Here is a 16,613-nt window from a genome sequence, read left to right as displayed (position 1 = left end):
TTGCTGTAATCATCACACACTTTCACCCACCCAACATGTGAATTTCCCTCAAATCCAATATGTGCTACTCCACCAGCCGTGCCCATAGCACAAGCCATGATCCCCAAAATGAGCTACATGTAACAGAAAAACGATAAAACAATTGTTACAAAAATTTGAATAACAATAATATGTTTGTAACATAAGAGAAAAAGAAACATACCACATCGAAATAAATGAGATGGGAGAAAGGATTATGTGACCTCTTGCGCTTGCATATGAAAACTAAGAGATTTACCACTGCAAGAGAACTATATCCACAAGCTAATCTAAGCGCTATAGCCAAATATCTAACAAATATTAACGAAATTCAAGATTAGTTCATTCTAGAGACTAGTACCAAACAAATATAACACTTAGGTTGAGTGGTTGACAATGATATATGGATGGGTCGATACGAGAAGCTCACTTAGGTTGAGTGGTCACATGTATATCGTGGCGATAGTTGATTTCAATTCAAAATCGGCCAAGATCAGTTTATTATTTGTGCATATACCACTCCCCTTTTTGTAAATTCATAGACGAAAACTAAAGAAATCTTACGTGAATGCTGGAAAATAGCTATATTGAAGAGTTTGATGATCCTTAGTATGGGGAAGATATATTGTTTGCTTGTTAGAATCAACAAGGATTACAGAAGTAATCACCAATACCATTAACAAAACCCTAACTGAAAAATTTACCCAGAAACAACTTAAAGACATTGTGAATGTTTGAGATTCTTCAGTACTTTCTATCCTGACAAACCCCATTTCTGGTTCCCTTGAAACCTCCATGAATGAATTAATGAGAGCTTATGATATTATCTACTTTGAGTGTATCAATTATAACCTCACTAATTAAACACAAAAATGATTTTTAAGACTAGGGAGATTTAGAGGGTTTATTTATAGATATAGAAAGATTGTATACGCGTTTTGTCTAAATAAAGAGAATTTAGAGATCTAACCCTTTGTTGACTTTCTACTTCATCATCTATTCTTCCATTACTCAATCTCCAAGAATGATATAGAATCATATAAAAAAAAAATACTATCCTACACGATTACACGTGAAATCAGTACAAGTCAAACAATTAAAAAATCAATCCAAAAAAATTAAGTTGAATACCAAATATTCAGATTCATATGGTTAAATTCATGTGTGTTTGTGAAAATGTAATATCTCACATACTGAAAAGTAAAATAAGCTACAACATTGATGTGTTAATGTCAAATGCATATAGATCTATGCAAACTTATAATATCAGATGACTTAACACATTTTGAAAGATTCAATATAACTTTTTTGTGGTTTTTCATTACATTGATATTTGTGGTTTGTACAATGACTTCTACGCATAAGTCGGATTTTAAGAAACATAAAAGTAATAAACGTCAGTCACATTTATGTAAGTGGACAACTAAATTGTGTACAATGTAAAATACGTAATATCATAATATAATTTACAAATAAAAAATATGTTACAACTTACATAGAGTTGAGTTTATGTTACATACAATAGAGTTAGTGCAAAAAAAAAGAGTCAGTGTCAAAAAAGACAAATTTTGTTGAAATAAAAGTACAACCACGTGATTTTTAACACTCTCAGTCCAGAAAAAAGAAAAAAAAGGTGAGAAAGTTATACGTATTACACAAAGAAGCCATTTTATTGACATAAACAAATTGTTGTAAAAGTGGCAGACATAAGTATCAGGTGATGAGTTTGGTGCACGATTTTGAAATTTTGTAGAGTTTTGGGACATAATTTAACTTTGACTTACTTTATCATCCAAAAATTAACGGTTATCACTTTTAGTCTCACACGTGAAATGCCCCAAACGATAATTTTTACAAACTTTTAGTGGGATGAATTTCAATTAGAACACTCTCATACACTTACATGTTCATATAAATTCGTACACTCTTTGCGCGAACCCACATGTCACAGAATCTGTGACCACAAAATTTACTTGTATGATTTATTCTTTCACACACACAAATTGATTTAATAAACTCCTTAACAAAAAAAAAGTTTGATTTAATAAACATTCACAATATTCATTTTGTCACAAACATTTAAGTATTTAAATGTTAAAAACAATATCTACCGTAACTAAATGGTTTGCAAAAGGATCAAAAGAAGTACAAAATCATCCACCTCATATTAAATACCACTATTACATATGCTCAACAATATTTGTATAATATTAAAAGAAAACGATAGTTGCATATAAATTAATCAAAACCCACAAATAATCAAAACTCCGCAAAAATCAAATGATTCCATATTAATAATCAATTTAAAATTTAATTATTTTTTGATTAATAAAACCCTAGATATGAAAAGTAACCAACACACTATATTATAAATTAACACAAAAACATTCATTCATAATAAGAAAAATTCTAGAATGAATAAGTCAAATCATGAAATGAGACCAAACCAAAAAAAAAAACAATGAGACCAAATCTTTAAACAAAAAAAGAAATGAGAGCAAACAAATTTTATTACTGTTTTTTGAGCGAGTCCCCTCAAAACTAATTCGTAATTGAGTTACTCCCTTTAGTAATTAGTGACTGAGCTTACCCCTTTGACATGAGATAAGAAAATCATAAATTACAATCAAAATCAATCTTTACTAATCATATTACCGACCAAATCAAGCAATAAAGTAAGGTGGAATAACTACAAGGAATCATATTGAAGGATAATTGCTCTTGATAGTCACATTTATTTCAAGAATGCCAAACACAATTTTTGTTTCTTTTTTAAAAATTTCAAATCTAAGGTGTAAGCTCAATTACTCATTATTGATTGGATAAATTCAATTTTGGTCTATGCCCCAAATTCAAAATAATTCGAATATTCACGACATGTTTTTAACTTAACAAGATTTTCAGAAAAAAAAAATAAAAAATAAAAAATAAATAAAAAAAAAACCTTAACATGCTATTTAGAGAGTCCTACTTGATTAAGTATATTTTTCTGACTCAATGGCTAATAGGTTTTGGTCAGTCAACACATATGTTGTTCCTTTTTTTTTTTAACACAACACATGTGTTGTTGAAGATGGTTTTATGCAGATTATTTAGTATTCTTTTTGTTGCTATCTATGTAGATTATTAGTTCTCAAGAAGTATCATACATTTTCCATAATGGAGCTATATATGTAATCTCTCAACTATGTGGTAAGGCGAAATTCTCATAGTGGACCCATTATTTTAATTTTGTTCCCTAACTTATTTCTAACCACACTTATCATATTTTTCATAGTTTATCTATCCCTTCTCAAGGTTTAACAAAAGATAACCCCCTTGACCGGATATATGTTCCTCTGCGAATTTAAACTTCGGACCTCTACAATTTTAGAATTTGTGTCAACATTATCGACTACTTGGATTAACCAAAACATTGATGGACTTTTTTTCTACCTTTGTCACTTTCGCTCTTTTTTAGAGCATCCAATGATAGAAGTTCTAACTGCAAGAAAAAGAAAGAGAAAGGAAAATAGGAATGATACAAGGGTAAATTATGAAATGAAACAACATAATTCAAAATTTCTTAATAAAACTCTTAATTGGGGGTTTAAATTTGGACTTGATCAAATGTTGTTAGTCAAATATTGGTTAAATGTTGGCTCAATAAAACTTTAAATTTGCAGAAAGCTTGTGATCCTGTGATGGTACGAGCCAGGATATTTTTGCACTCCACTACTCTGCCCTACTCTCTCTCTCTCTCTCTCTCTCTCTCTCTCTTCTTCAGTACACAACTGTTTATAAGCTCCTGAAGCAATATATTCCTTCAGAGTATAATATCATCAACAACCCCAACCTCTTTCTCTCTCTAACTCTCTCTCTCTCTAACTCTCTTTCTCTCTCACACACACACAAACAACTGGTTCAAAACTTTGAAGTTAGAAATGGATGAAAATCTTGAAATGAAAGAAGAAAACGAAGAAATTGGAGAGTTACTAATGAATATAATGGAGGGTTATAGTGACTCTGTTATACCTCTTTTATCTGATTTACAAACAGATAACAAAACTTTCTCTCCAAGAAAAAAACCCAAAATCGAAGTTTCTTCATCTCTGTTATTGGGATCCTCACAGGAAGAGAGAGAAAGAAGAGAGAAGATGATGACAGAGCCAGATCAGATCTCTGTTCTTCAATCCATTGATCCAAATACCCAAATCATAGATGATGAGCAAAGACAACAAACATCTGAAAGTTGCAGAAATAAACCCAAATTATCAAAACCAGTAATGAATGTCTATAGAAGAAAGAATATACTAACTCACAAATTCTCAGTTCTTCAATCCATGATTCCTAATATCAATTCAAAGGTAAAATGAACATGGGTATCTCTTTTTTTTCATTTAAATTTCTGGGTTCTTCTTCGATTTACAAAATTTTCATTACTCTTAGAAGATTTAATCAGTTCTAGTTTATCTGTTTTCTTCAAAAACAGGCAGTAAAAACTCAGATAGTTGAAGCAACAATTGATTATATACAGAAACTTGAAGAACAAATAAAAGGGTTAGAAGGAAGAAAGAAAAAATCAACATTAATGAATCCATCATCAAACAGCAGTGCTTTTCAGAATTCGGGCGCCGCCATTAATGTAACAGTTTCAGAAAATGTTGCTTTTTTTGGGGTACAAACAGAAGTCAGAAGCAGGTTTCTTTTTTCTAGGGTTTTAAAAGTGTTTGAGAAACAGAAGGTGGGAATCTTGTCGGCAACTGTTAGTACTTTTACTGAAAAGCAGATTACAATGTCTGTAACAGCTCTGGTTGATGATAAAAATGGAGATATTGAAGCAATTAAAGAGGGGCTTATCAGATTATTGTGTTTGAAGCTTTAGGTATAGAATGAAAGAAAGAAATGCAGTTTTTGCATCCATATTGGTTCATTTAAACACAGAAATTAGAAGAAAAATGTTATGAAATGTTTATATTAGAGTTGTAGGGAGAGAAAGCAATGATGAGAGAGAGAGAGAGAAAAGAGAGAAGGGTTTGTAAGAACTTCAAATCACTACCAGTAATACAAATACAACAGAAATCAAGAGAACAAATTTGATAGGTGTTTTTTCTCTATTAGTGGGCTTGGGCGGGTGATGGCGCGAAAAGGGTTTGAAGAAGCCCGCCTGATAAACCCGCTAGTCCTAATGGGCAAAGGCCAAATTTGGCCGACCTGCCTGACCCGATGCCTGAAGTACCCGTGGGTGCCCACACCGCCTATTCCCACGCCCGCATCTAAAAATAATTCTCACAAAAATTCTACCCGAACGCCCAACTTGAACCTCATCTGGGATAAACTATTGTTTCTGTCCTTTCACAGGTTCAGTCACATGGAGGAAGAAACAAGCACATGGTTCAAGCGATGGTTCATGCTGGCGGTTTAAGTAGACTTGTTCTTCTTCTTCTTAATTATATTCTCTTTCGAATACATAATAACTTATACAAATTCAAATCACATTTACCTATTGTTCATTTAGAACAGACACACAACATTCTATCGCTTCAAGTAGAAGTGAAAAATAAGAGGTTACGCATCTCACTATCATACTTATTTTGTCGTTAACTTTCTTCAATTGTGTTTCTGGTTTTCAACAATAGACGAGACAAGTACGAGCTCTAACCTTGGTTGGACTTAACATTTTCAATTGGATATATACATAAACAGGTCCTTTCTCATATACATTGGAACATTATATCACCTATATGCTACTTAACAAAAATAAATCATTGCCTTGTAGTTTAATCATTGATGAGGTTGACAGTTTGATTCTGCCATTGACCATTTGACCCAAAAAGAGATGGTGGCTAAAAGTGAATGGAAGAGGAGAGAAACTCTATAATTTGGTCCCACATCACTGAAAGCTTATTTTGACAATAATAGTCTGCGCAAATTCAAAAAAAAACCTCAAGAGATGGAAACTGACCGTATTGTTCACATATCCCAGTCGAGATTCCACTCGGATATTGGTCGGGCATAGTGAGATCTCCCCCTCGCTAGAAAATGCTAAAGGCTCTTAGCAGATAATAAAGATCATCTTACAGAGGAATTTACTCTTTTTCCTTGGTTTGAACTATGAATCCTTTCTTCGTAGGAACACTACACTTTTGTATTTTAGGTCTCCTACTCAAATTATTACGACCGAGTAGTTTAGGCCCATTTGAACACAACACATTACAAGTCTTAAACAACCTGAAATTACTTGACTTCCTAAAACAAGTCAAGCATTTGCCCAAGACACATTACAAGTCTTAAACAACCTGAAATTACTTGACTTCCTAAAACAAGTCAAGCAAGTCACATTCAAACAATGAGAGGGAAAGAAAGAGAAATATGACCTAGGACTTCTCCGTTCACCTTCTAGTCTTTTCCCTTCACTTTCCAGACTTTTCGGCTGTTACTAACAAGCATATAACAAGCTCGAATTCTGTACAAATTATCTAAAATCCACTTATCATTGCCTTGCATTTCTTCGGTGCTCAAAATATTTTTCATAACAGAGATGATCCAAAGATATTAAAGATGTTCTTTTTTCAACATTATGATGTCTTAACCAGTATTCAAAACATAACAAAAGTTTCTTTTATTTCCAAATGCCAATTACTTTCCTCCTCAAAAGATTTTCTTCTTCTTACCATACATATAGAAATCCTCCCGGGGGAGTACGATACATATAGAATTTAAGCGTCCAGCTAGTTCGCTCGCCCTTCAAACTCCTCGGAGAAACAAGGTTCTTTCTTTACAAATCCTAAACCCAAACCGATAAATAAAGGGTAATATGAAACACTGGAATCTCATCAAACGGCACTCGCCAAATCAAAAATTGCTAGTTGCTCCTCCTGCTACTTCAAATACCAGGCGAAACTAAACCCCAGTTGATTGGAAGCAAATAAATATTTAGTTCAGACTAGGTCCACCACTCTCGAAGAATCAATTACATAGAGGAAGTTAACACTCTAACAGATCCCGACCCACAGAGCATCTGCAAGTAATGAAAATAAAGAAAAATGCGGACATTCTTAGAGTAATTAAAAAGAAATGTACTCTGTTTTGGGTTTCAATTCAATCAGTAATGCTCAAGTATTACGACAAGAGTAAAATTACAACTCCTCGGCAAAGCCAAAGTTGAAAAGATAGTAAAGATTGTGGCTTACCACCTACTTGTGCTAAAGATTTATCGGCTCTGGACCAGTCTGTAATTAAGGATCAAATCATCAGGTTTCTTCCAAACATAAGCTCGGACTGTTGCTAGACTCATTTCAGGAGACAGAACCTATAAAAGAAAGAGCAGAGAGTGAGGGGACTTCAAATTAGAATGCGATCCTCAAAAGAAAATATAATAAAAACTTCACAGCGAAAGCAACAAATGCTCCAGGACAATGTATTTTACGAGCATATTGCAACCTAAGTAGTTGGGATCACCCAATACACTCCATGACAAACACTGAGTTAGCTTATATATAAAACTTTGAATTACTGATTTTTAATTTGAATTACTGGGGTAGAGGTTGTGGCCTATGGTATGAAAAGAATCGTGTGGGTTTGTGTGTGCGAGTGTGAAAACTTGGTTGAAATTTGACGGACTAACTCAATGGATCGATAAGGATACATCTCACACAAAGGGACCGTGCGGACTAGGAACTTCTATTGAGTTGTGTCGTTTATATGGGCTACTTTTATGAGAAGACAGAATCGAGCTATTTAGTTATCCGCAAATATGTTTGGCCTATTAGGCCTTCTGAATGGATTGAATGGGACCATTTGCACGCTAACCCACGCAATATGAACATCATGCATTATGTCAATGTCTATAGAGTAAGGAATTAGGACGATGACATAGGATGAAGGGAACTTTGTTAAACCACAAGGTAAACGATACTGTACAGAACGACAGTCCCTTTATTAAGATTTAGATGTACTTATTCAACTCGGAACTTCTAGAAGTCTAAAAGAGAAATGTATCGGTTGTCAGTTGGAGGAAAATGGAGAGTGGCCCAAGACCCCCTTATACTATTTCTCATATATCCCAGTAAGGTAAACTACTATAGAGAAATAGTCGCATTATAATCGGCTCTCAAAAAAGATAGGCAACTAAAAAAAGGCCCAATCTCTAAAGCCAGGAGTGCCAAGACATCAATGTCATAAAGGAATGACCTCGGGAAGAAAGATGGACACCATTACTCTACAAGCTCATGAAGCACAGAAATACGAAACAAGAACTTGCTTCACAAGCAGAAACAGGAACCTTAATCTCATGTGCAGGCATGAAGCAAATATTAAACGATAACAAGGAAACTTCGGGGTATGCGTTCTAGTGGGAAGAGAGAGAGAGAGAGAGGGAAAATCATAGAAGGCAAAGAACCTAACATGACGCTTCTGAAATGGGATCATATAATCCTCTACTGTGACATTCTAGTTACCTGATTATTGCATAAAATCTCTATTGCAGGTTTTAGCTTCGGTATCGGTTTCAAGCCTGCTCGGAATGAGCCATCCCCTACAATTGATGAAAGTGGCCCACCAGAACCACTGGCAAATGATCCATCAGAAGTTCCAACATCCGATTGTCTATCCACAACCATTTTTTCAAGCACATAGTTAACAACCTGCAGAAATAAACCAGATTTTTTACTTGCATTTTACAATAAAATTTGTCTTTGTACAAATTTTTTTAGCAAAACCAAAGAGAAAACTACAGATATGCAAGAAGTGGGTCTTTCAGCACTGGGTTTGGGCTACTCCCAAGGCCGAATTGAGCTATGACTTACTTGCAATGCCCAATGTTCGAAAAAAACGGACGAGGTGTATGCCTCGAGGCGAGCGGTCTTGAGGCGCCTCGAGGCGTACGTATTTTAGGCCATAAAAAGACAGACGTAATTGAGGCTAAGGGACCTGTTATGCTGTGGTAGTAAACTTTTCACTATTATTTTCTACTTGTTTGGCAACACTTCAAACTTTATACTATAGTAGTAAAGTAGACAAACTTGTTATGCTATGTTTTTACATAATTGATGTCATTGTCTTTAGCAAATCCTTTTCGTTTTTTACGCCTCGAGGCGTAAAAACGTATTTTAAATGCCAACCACTAAGTACAATTATCAATGTCTATAAGAACCTGAATATCCTCACATATACAAGCATCTTCTTGTTCATAACCTATCTAGTTTCTAGAAGACAAGAACCCTACTACAATGGGGAAAAAACACAAAATGCACATCAAGATCGCTTTCACAAGAATAATAAAACTTGAGACAAGACATACTTTGTGTATTCTCAATATTCGTGGTGCACTCAACTTCCCCTGAGTGAGAACTTGGATGCTTGAACCTTCATATGGATGCAAATAAAAGCTACACCTGCGTTCAAACAAGTAAAAAATGATAAATTAAAATAAAAGGTGAAATTGGACTAGTAATAAACACAAATCAGATGTAATATCCAATAACATAAGAATATGCAAGCGAGTTAAAAAGGAATGGTAAGCTGCGACGTGCATTTCTATTAAGTTGTCACGTGCAGTTAATATAGAGATAATAGCAACGAGAAGCAACTTCCATATTGAACATTCTAGAGGGACGGGTGGGACACAAACAAGGTTAATAGACTATTGAGATAGAATAAATATTTGAGAAGATTCTAAACATAAAAAACAGGAGATGTATCGTATGAAATTGAAGAATAATATTTAAGACATACAACAGTGGATAGAAATGGATGACAACAGTGCATCATAAAAGCTGCACAAAAAAATGTGACGAGAAGACGACAATGATGTAAAGGTACTAAACCATAAGGTGCTTCAATTTTTTCTTTTCACAATCATATGTGTTATAATCTATATAGTCTTTCCAAAATAGTCAAACTGTGGCGTATTCTACAGCCTGTTGGGTTTACCTATTCTTCCAGGAAGGGGGTTTTAAATGATTCAATTCTAACTGTGCCAATCAAATCATTGAAAACCTGTCTAATGCTCACAACATTATTTTCGAAGTTTCAGCAGAAAATAACAAAACATGACATCAGGCACATTAAGTAGCAGCAGAAATGATGATACAAGTATGCATAAAAAGGACAAATTATTACTTTGTATTGTCCTTGTGTGGTATCTTTTTATTCAAAACGCAGTCCAAACACCACCAAGGAATTTCCTTGTCATCTTCTGTGCCATCTAGGTCAGTAATTTTCTTTCTCCATGGGCCTCCGTGAGCGCCTTCGGTAATAATCGAAGGTGGGGAATCTGTTGAAAATTCAAATGCAGGGTGCACCATAGAACTGGAACTGTCTGTCCTATCATCAACTTCAAGTCTTGAGTGAGAATGATTTTTAATAGAACTATCCTTTCCTGATGGGACATCACCATTAGCTGAAGCTTGTGAACCAGGCTTCTGCCTTCTTTTGGTCAACCAGGGAGAGAACAAACCCTTGAGAGTTTCTTCAGCGAGATTGATCTGCACAAGTACAGTACCAGTTGAGCATTCAACTATAGAAACATTAAGAAAAAAACACTAAATTAGTTTTATTGCGTATGCAACTCCAATAAGCTAGGACGTAAATTTTTTCAGGATATCGTGCATATTTATAATCGTAACAAACATTTATTGCAAGTATTGTACTGGATATTTCACATACCCATAGTCCATATACATGGGGCCTGCCACGATGAACATGACAGTGCGCCAGAAATATGCTTACAAAAAGATATTAAAATCAGAGCATTTACATAGTGAGAATGACTTAGTAGATGCATTAGGTCAGACGTCAGACCACTTTTCAGTCTTCATAAATAACTTTAGGTGACAGTAAACAAAACCTCAACCAACAACTAAGTTTACCTTGTGATCCTCAGCAACCCCAACAGTATTCAGATCAACAGAATACATCTCAGCAGAAAAACATTGTGGAGTGTCCAGATGGATGGACAAGCTTCCGAGTCTAGTATCCGTGGTGAACCATGCAGGAATACTAACCTATAAAAGTCAATAGGCAATTAAATTAGATCGTTCACCAGATCTGAAAATCAAAAAATATATATATATTACATGTCAAAATATTATGGAAGTTTCTCTATCCATACCATCTCAAAAAGTTCCTCCTTTTTCTCATCGAATGAAACCTGTAACAAACCATGATAAATGTGAAGATATTTGTAGTTTTTGAATCAAATACCAAAATTATTGTTTTTGTAGTTTCACCAAGCTTATCTCACTGAACCAATAACTATTCTAGACTAGATAAGATGGAACTTGGAACAGTTTTACGACTAACCTGCCCATAATCTTCAACCACAATGCCCCTTGTAATTTCCCATAACTTCACTGATCCCTCGGTATCCTATAAAAAGAATATGTTCACGAAAAGAATCAGAACTATAACCAAAACATACTATTACAACAAAAGTGATTAGCAGAAAACAATCTTGAATCAGGAATAGAAATCGGTACTTATACTACTTATTCTAATTTCCAGTAATGTATAGAGGCAAGTATTGATATACCTTGGTTAAGACCTGCCTTCTGTTGTTCAGAATTTCATGCTGAACTATGCCAGGAGTTCCATGAATAGTAAATGATGGATCTTTATAAACAGGAACCTGAAGAAGATGTTGAACCGTCACTAAGCAGAAGGATGCAAAGAAAAATAAACAACAAGTACCATACAAAATAAACACACCTAAATCAACCAGTTACGAAGAAAGACAAAATCATCATAAAAGACCATAAAGTGGGAATATTCATCATAACATCAGTACTCAAATCAATATCAAGAGAAACAGTTAATATTCATTTTATTTCTTATTTTTCCTTTTTTCCACTGCACTGATGTCAATTACGCTATTTGTAAACGAATGCCACATAACCAGAATTCCAGTTAAATAGCACATTTTATCGGCTCACTGACCCCTGGTTCTATTTTCAACCAGAACTATTATGCCAAATCAACCATATTGCGCTGTTGTTAAATTTGAGCATCCTTACCGAGCAAAAAGATGTTCCAAAAAAGAACCCTACAGCTCTACCAATTTAATGACATGACAATAAACTAGTACAGCGGTACTAAAGCGAAATGAACCAATGTTCAGGAGTCAGGCAACTCATGGACCAGCAATGAACAAAATAATACTCTGGGCATCTATTCAAACATATTCATGTAGAAATTATGCAGGCAGAATCAAAATATTACATGTTCGAAGGCAGGCATGGTTATCATGAAGTTTACTGTGTATCATAATTTTATTGTAATACATAAATTCTAGATGTTATTGTGTAGTGCCTCCTTCAAGGATAAACAATAAATAATCAGAGGTCGACAAAGAACCAATAAAATTTAAAGACTTACGGGAGTAGATCCTTCTAAGCTAGCACGTGCTCTGGTGAAGGATAAGTTCCCGGCCAAGAATGAACCACCTCTTTGGAAAACCTTTTGAGGAGTACGCCCTTCAGCTGGCCACTTGTATATAGATGACTCTGTTGTTGCAACCCATAAACTATCATCATGCAGTGCAAGTTGCAAAATAGGATGCTCCTTCGAGCAAAGCAAAAGACTCTCTCTTGTGCCCAAATCTGTAAGGTACAACTGAGATAGCACAGAAAATGATTGCAGAAAGTCAAAGATTAGTAAAAACGTGAACAATGTTAGACAAGATGTTTATGCATATCAGACTTACAGAATGGTCTCTCCCTCCGCTATAGACATGGGTAAATGCAGGAGTGCTGGCAAGCGCCCAAACAGAGTCAGTATGAACAGCATAAGAATGCACACATCGCTGCTGACCGAGGTCCCACAGTCTACGAGAATTGGATACAGTAGTCCATCAGTACATTAAGTGTAAAATGAATTTTTATGTAGCATTTGATTTATATCGTTCTTGCTCTGTTTAGACTTATATAGATGTCAATTATTCAGAAAAATAATATTGATGTCAAGAGAAAAGAAGAGATTCTGTCGGAGATTAATTTTAGACAAACATCTGGATGAAGTATGACGGAAAAATTTACCTAATCATGGAATCAGAGGATCCTGATAAGCAAAACCTGCAAGAGGGTTCAGTGTGATTATTTGCTCAGAGATTGAAAAAATAACAAACACCTTCTTCAAATAAATAATGGACATCTGGGTCAGAGAAATGACCAAATCAAATGTGACTGTCCACTTTGAACAACTAAAATATACTAATCAAAATAAACAAGAAAATACAACTGATTAATGATTTAGAGTTCCATCTACTATCAAGATCCCTATAGAAGACTATATTATAGTAGTCAAGGAGCACCGAATACATTCCACTCTTCTTGTCAACCCACCTGCCAGTAGGATCCAGAAGCAGGGACCTAATATTATCAGTATGTCCCCTTAGCTTCAGAGTTTTCACACCACTTCTTGGATCCCAAACGCGTACCACCTACGAAGAAGCAATCAGGATGATAAAAGAGTGGCTGTAACTTTATAATTATAAACTGACCAAGCAACAATCTACATCAAATCTTTAGTCATGTAAGCATGAAATTAATATACGACAGGGCTAAACCATAATAACTTTACTACCTCATGCGTGAAAAGTGGAAAACAGATATCTAACTGCAACCGTCAATACATACCTTCTCAGTCCCACCCGAAACGAGCAAGGTTCCACTATCATTCATTGCCAATGCGTAGACAGATTCTTTGTGGCCTTTGGCAGCAATAGGACTATATCCAGGTGACTGGCTTGGGTGCAATGAAATGTTGCTAGTTGAAGCAATCGACCGTAGACTAGTAATGGGCATACCAGAGATTCCAGAACCAACTATTCCATTTGAATTATCATCCTCCATTGCATCAGTTGATTTTGATACCGGATAAAGTGCAGCTTCAAGGTCCCATATGAATACTTCCCCACCAAGGCCACCAGAGGCAATGACATTGCTCTAAAATGCACGACACTACAAAAGGATCAGGGACTCAAAGCAACCACGAATAATGTTACCAATTTCTACACAGCGATAGGAAAGAAGAAAGTAGTTGGAAGCATGAGCAAGAAATTACATTTTTTTCAGCTGCAGCTAGACAAGTAACATAATCTGAGTGCTGACGGAGTGTTCTGGTGCAAGTCCCATCAGATGAGCAATCCCATGTCTGCTTCAACAGAATAAATCAATTAAGAATTAATCACACACGCAATAATGTTTTTCGGGACTTAACGGACCTTGAGAGTGGTGTCTGAAGAGCATGAAACGAGGGTGTTATTGCCTGCAAGGACCACATCATTGACCTGCCAACAGAAGGAGATATGATTATAATCACCAAAATGCAAAAGACATGTTACAACTAGAAATGAAGCTGCGAGCCTGCAATAGCTAAATATGATAATTTAAGTGGAGCGTGGGTCATTATTTTATATTTCTATTGTTCATTCTTTTCTAACTCTAAAGTTTCAGAACAAGGTCATTTGTCTTCTAATCTTTTAAAGTAAAACTAATTAAATTATATTCAATCATAGTAATAAAAGGAATTAAGGCTACTTTCAGATCATAAAGTAAGGATTAAGGAAGTTTTCAATAACATAAATTTTCATCAGGCACTGATTCACTTGGATAGAAAGCAAATTCTAATTCATCACATAGTACTTGGATTATATAAATATATTTGTGTTTTGTCCTGTAGTTCTTTAAAGCTTATATAGTGGTAAAGAATTTTGAACTCAAAATGTAGACTCCAAAATTCAAAACCAACCAAGATTGCAAGTTTGCAACAATACTAGGTCACGAAAGTCAAAACCAAAAGAAGATCATACTTTAGCAGTCAACCGAGATAATCAATGCACACGACAGTCAAAAATATATACCCAATCAACATGAGACTCAAATGTGGCAGAGCAGGTAGCATCATCTTCAGCTAACGCCCACCTCCTTAATGTCCCGTCTCTGCTTCCGGAGAATAGATAGTCACAGCTATCAGGTCCTGGTGATTTTAATAAAGCCAAGCAGTTCACACCCGCACAGTGCTGCAAGTAGATATGACGTACATACAAGTAAGAAGTAAGGAAAAAAATGGTTAATAAACAATTACTACCAAAAATCTGTACTTTACTATTAAAAGGGATCGATGTTTATTTTCTAATTTCCATGTTTTATCTGTTTCTATGGTACTTAGCACCTCCATAAAACCAAATACAAAAGATAGAGAAGAAAAGAAACCAAAGCACTGACCTTTTTATCATCAGCGCCATTAAGCACATATGTTAACCTCTTCTCTTTACGAGGCCGGGATGAATTAGAGGTGTTTCCAGCACTTCCCACACGGTGCATCTCAGAACCCCTAAAACACAAATGTGAACGAATGGACAACACAAAAGGAGATTGTTAGCTAGGTATTTTCGGCTCTGTAAGTAAGGAAGGCATTTCATAAATAAGCTGCTAATCAAACGCCATTTCTTCTATTTTCTTGTGGTAACTATGTTCTAGTCATAACAGGAAAGCAGGCATTATTTCACAATTCTGATTTACAGAAACCTAAAATTGAACCAGAACAACAGATATAAACTCAATATTGAGGGCATTTCATTTGTATGGTGTATAAACACAGACACTTGCTATGATCAGTTTCATATTAGGTGTCATAAACAATAGAGAGTTAACAAAAAAAACAATCTTTGATTGAACTAACAGAAATTGTACCTCGAGATGCAATCTGAACCAATAGAAACTTCCGTGTTAAGCAAAAGTAACACGAAACTGCAAGCAGATTAAGAAATGTTACTCGAGAATTTATTTCCTCTCCAACTAGACATCTTCAATTATAAGAAAGTTAACAATCAAGTGTCTAATTTCAGATGAAAGTTCAGAGTTAGCAAAAATTAGTGCTAGAGAGCGAAAGTCAACTAAAACAAGAACGACGAGGGTTTACAAGACAAAAACAAGGTAAATCATATTCGAATTAAACAGAAAAGAGGAAGTAAATACGAATTGATGACATCTAACCAGATCAATGATGTTAGGGTTTCTAATCATGTTGCATGTATAGAAAGAACCGATCAACGACAACAAGAAAATGAAACATGGAATTAACTTCATGAGATAAAAATTAGGGTTTCAGGTGAAGAATTTGCGAACCTACTTGTTAATCTGATGAAGAAATTACAGGTCGTGCTTTACTTGTCTCTCTCTCTTCTCTCTCCTCTCTCTCTCTCTAGCTGTTCTGAACTGCCGGTCGAAGAAGAAAGTCCCAACCAAATCGTCCGCCTCGTAACTTTTTAGAGAGAAATGGTGGGCTTCGATTTCCTTTACAAGAATAATGATATAATACCCAAGGGTGTATAATACGTCTATTATGTTGTAAGACGGGAAGTGATTACTGACTAGATGGATCATTTGAATGTTTGTTATCTCTATAAAATCAAGTGGTCTGGATAAACCTACACGTTATTGTGTGTGTGGGGGAATGGGTTAGGAATTGGGCGGGTATGGACCTCCAAGGGTATAACTGCAACGGGTTCGGGTGGATCCTGTAGCTACCTTCATTGGCTATTATAAGGGTAATTAGGTAAATCGAGTGGGCAATTCTGCAATTTACCTTGATCATTGTCTGCCCAAACCCATTAA

General features: G+C 35.2%; 2 protein-coding genes across 9 annotated transcripts; one reads left to right on the top strand and one right to left on the bottom strand.

Annotated features, from left to right (window-relative positions):
- The first annotated feature begins 3,844 nt into the window (after positions 1-3,844).
- On the top strand, positions 3,845-5,092 carry LOC147559376 (uncharacterized). The gene is made up of 2 exons (XM_086661280.1): positions 3,845-4,364; positions 4,490-5,092. The coding sequence occupies exons 1-2, from the start codon at positions 3,942-3,944 to the stop codon at positions 4,880-4,882; spliced, it is 816 nt and encodes a 271-aa protein (XP_086517406.1). The 5' UTR covers positions 3,845-3,941; the 3' UTR covers positions 4,883-5,092.
- Positions 5,093-6,604: 1,512 nt separating this feature from the next.
- LRS1 (Transducin/WD40 repeat-like superfamily protein) lies at positions 6,605-16,418 on the bottom strand. 8 transcript variants are annotated; one of them, XM_086661272.1, is made up of 20 exons: positions 16,129-16,403; positions 15,690-15,746; positions 15,222-15,330; positions 14,858-15,016; positions 14,219-14,284; positions 14,059-14,148; positions 13,632-13,940; positions 13,338-13,435; positions 13,032-13,067; positions 12,701-12,821; positions 12,373-12,609; positions 11,531-11,626; positions 11,302-11,367; positions 11,111-11,149; positions 10,869-11,003; positions 10,120-10,484; positions 9,299-9,392; positions 8,457-8,642; positions 7,191-7,309; positions 6,605-7,018 (listed from the first exon to the last, which is right to left on the bottom strand). In XM_086661272.1, exons 3-19 carry the CDS (start codon positions 15,318-15,320, stop codon positions 7,211-7,213), a joined length of 2,295 nt encoding a protein of 764 aa, XP_086517398.1. In that variant the 5' UTR covers positions 15,321-15,330; positions 15,690-15,746; positions 16,129-16,403; the 3' UTR covers positions 6,605-7,018; positions 7,191-7,210. The 8 variants fall into 8 exon arrangements, with proteins under 8 accessions (XP_086517398.1, XP_086517400.1, XP_086517399.1 ...); XM_086661274.1 differs by having other exon boundaries at positions 7,198-7,309; XM_086661273.1 differs by having other exon boundaries at positions 16,125-16,372.
- Positions 16,419-16,613: the final 195 nt, after the last annotated feature.

Source organism: Eschscholzia californica, unplaced genomic scaffold (assembly GCF_041429995.1).
Source record: "Eschscholzia californica isolate CP2 unplaced genomic scaffold, dmEscCali1.0.p SCAF_2, whole genome shotgun sequence".
NCBI classification, from domain to species: Eukaryota; Viridiplantae; Streptophyta; class Magnoliopsida; order Ranunculales; family Papaveraceae; genus Eschscholzia; species Eschscholzia californica.
Note: the sequence above shows the minus strand (reverse complement) of the source record. Positions and strands in the feature narration are given on the sequence as shown.

Bases quoted from the DNA above. Each gene is read 5' to 3' on its own strand.
- LOC147559376 (XM_086661280.1), top strand. From the start codon at position 3,942: ATGGATGAAAATCTTGAAATGAAAGAAGAAAACGAAGAAATTGGAGAG. The intron at 4,365-4,489 runs GTAAAATGAACA...CTTCAAAAACAG, and splicing joins TTCCTAATATCAATTCAAAG to GCAGTAAAAACTCAGATAGT.
- LRS1 (XM_086661275.1), bottom strand. From the start codon at position 15,320: ATGCACCGTGTGGGAAGTGCTGGAAACACCTCTAATTCATCCCGGCCT. The intron at 12,822-13,031 runs GTAAATTTTTCC...CAATTCTCGTAG, and splicing joins TCCTCTGATTCCATGATTAG to ACTGTGGGACCTCGGTCAGC. The intron at 7,310-8,456 runs GTAACTAGAATG...TTTCTTTTATAG, and splicing joins AGATTTTATGCAATAATCAG to GTTCTGTCTCCTGAAATGAG.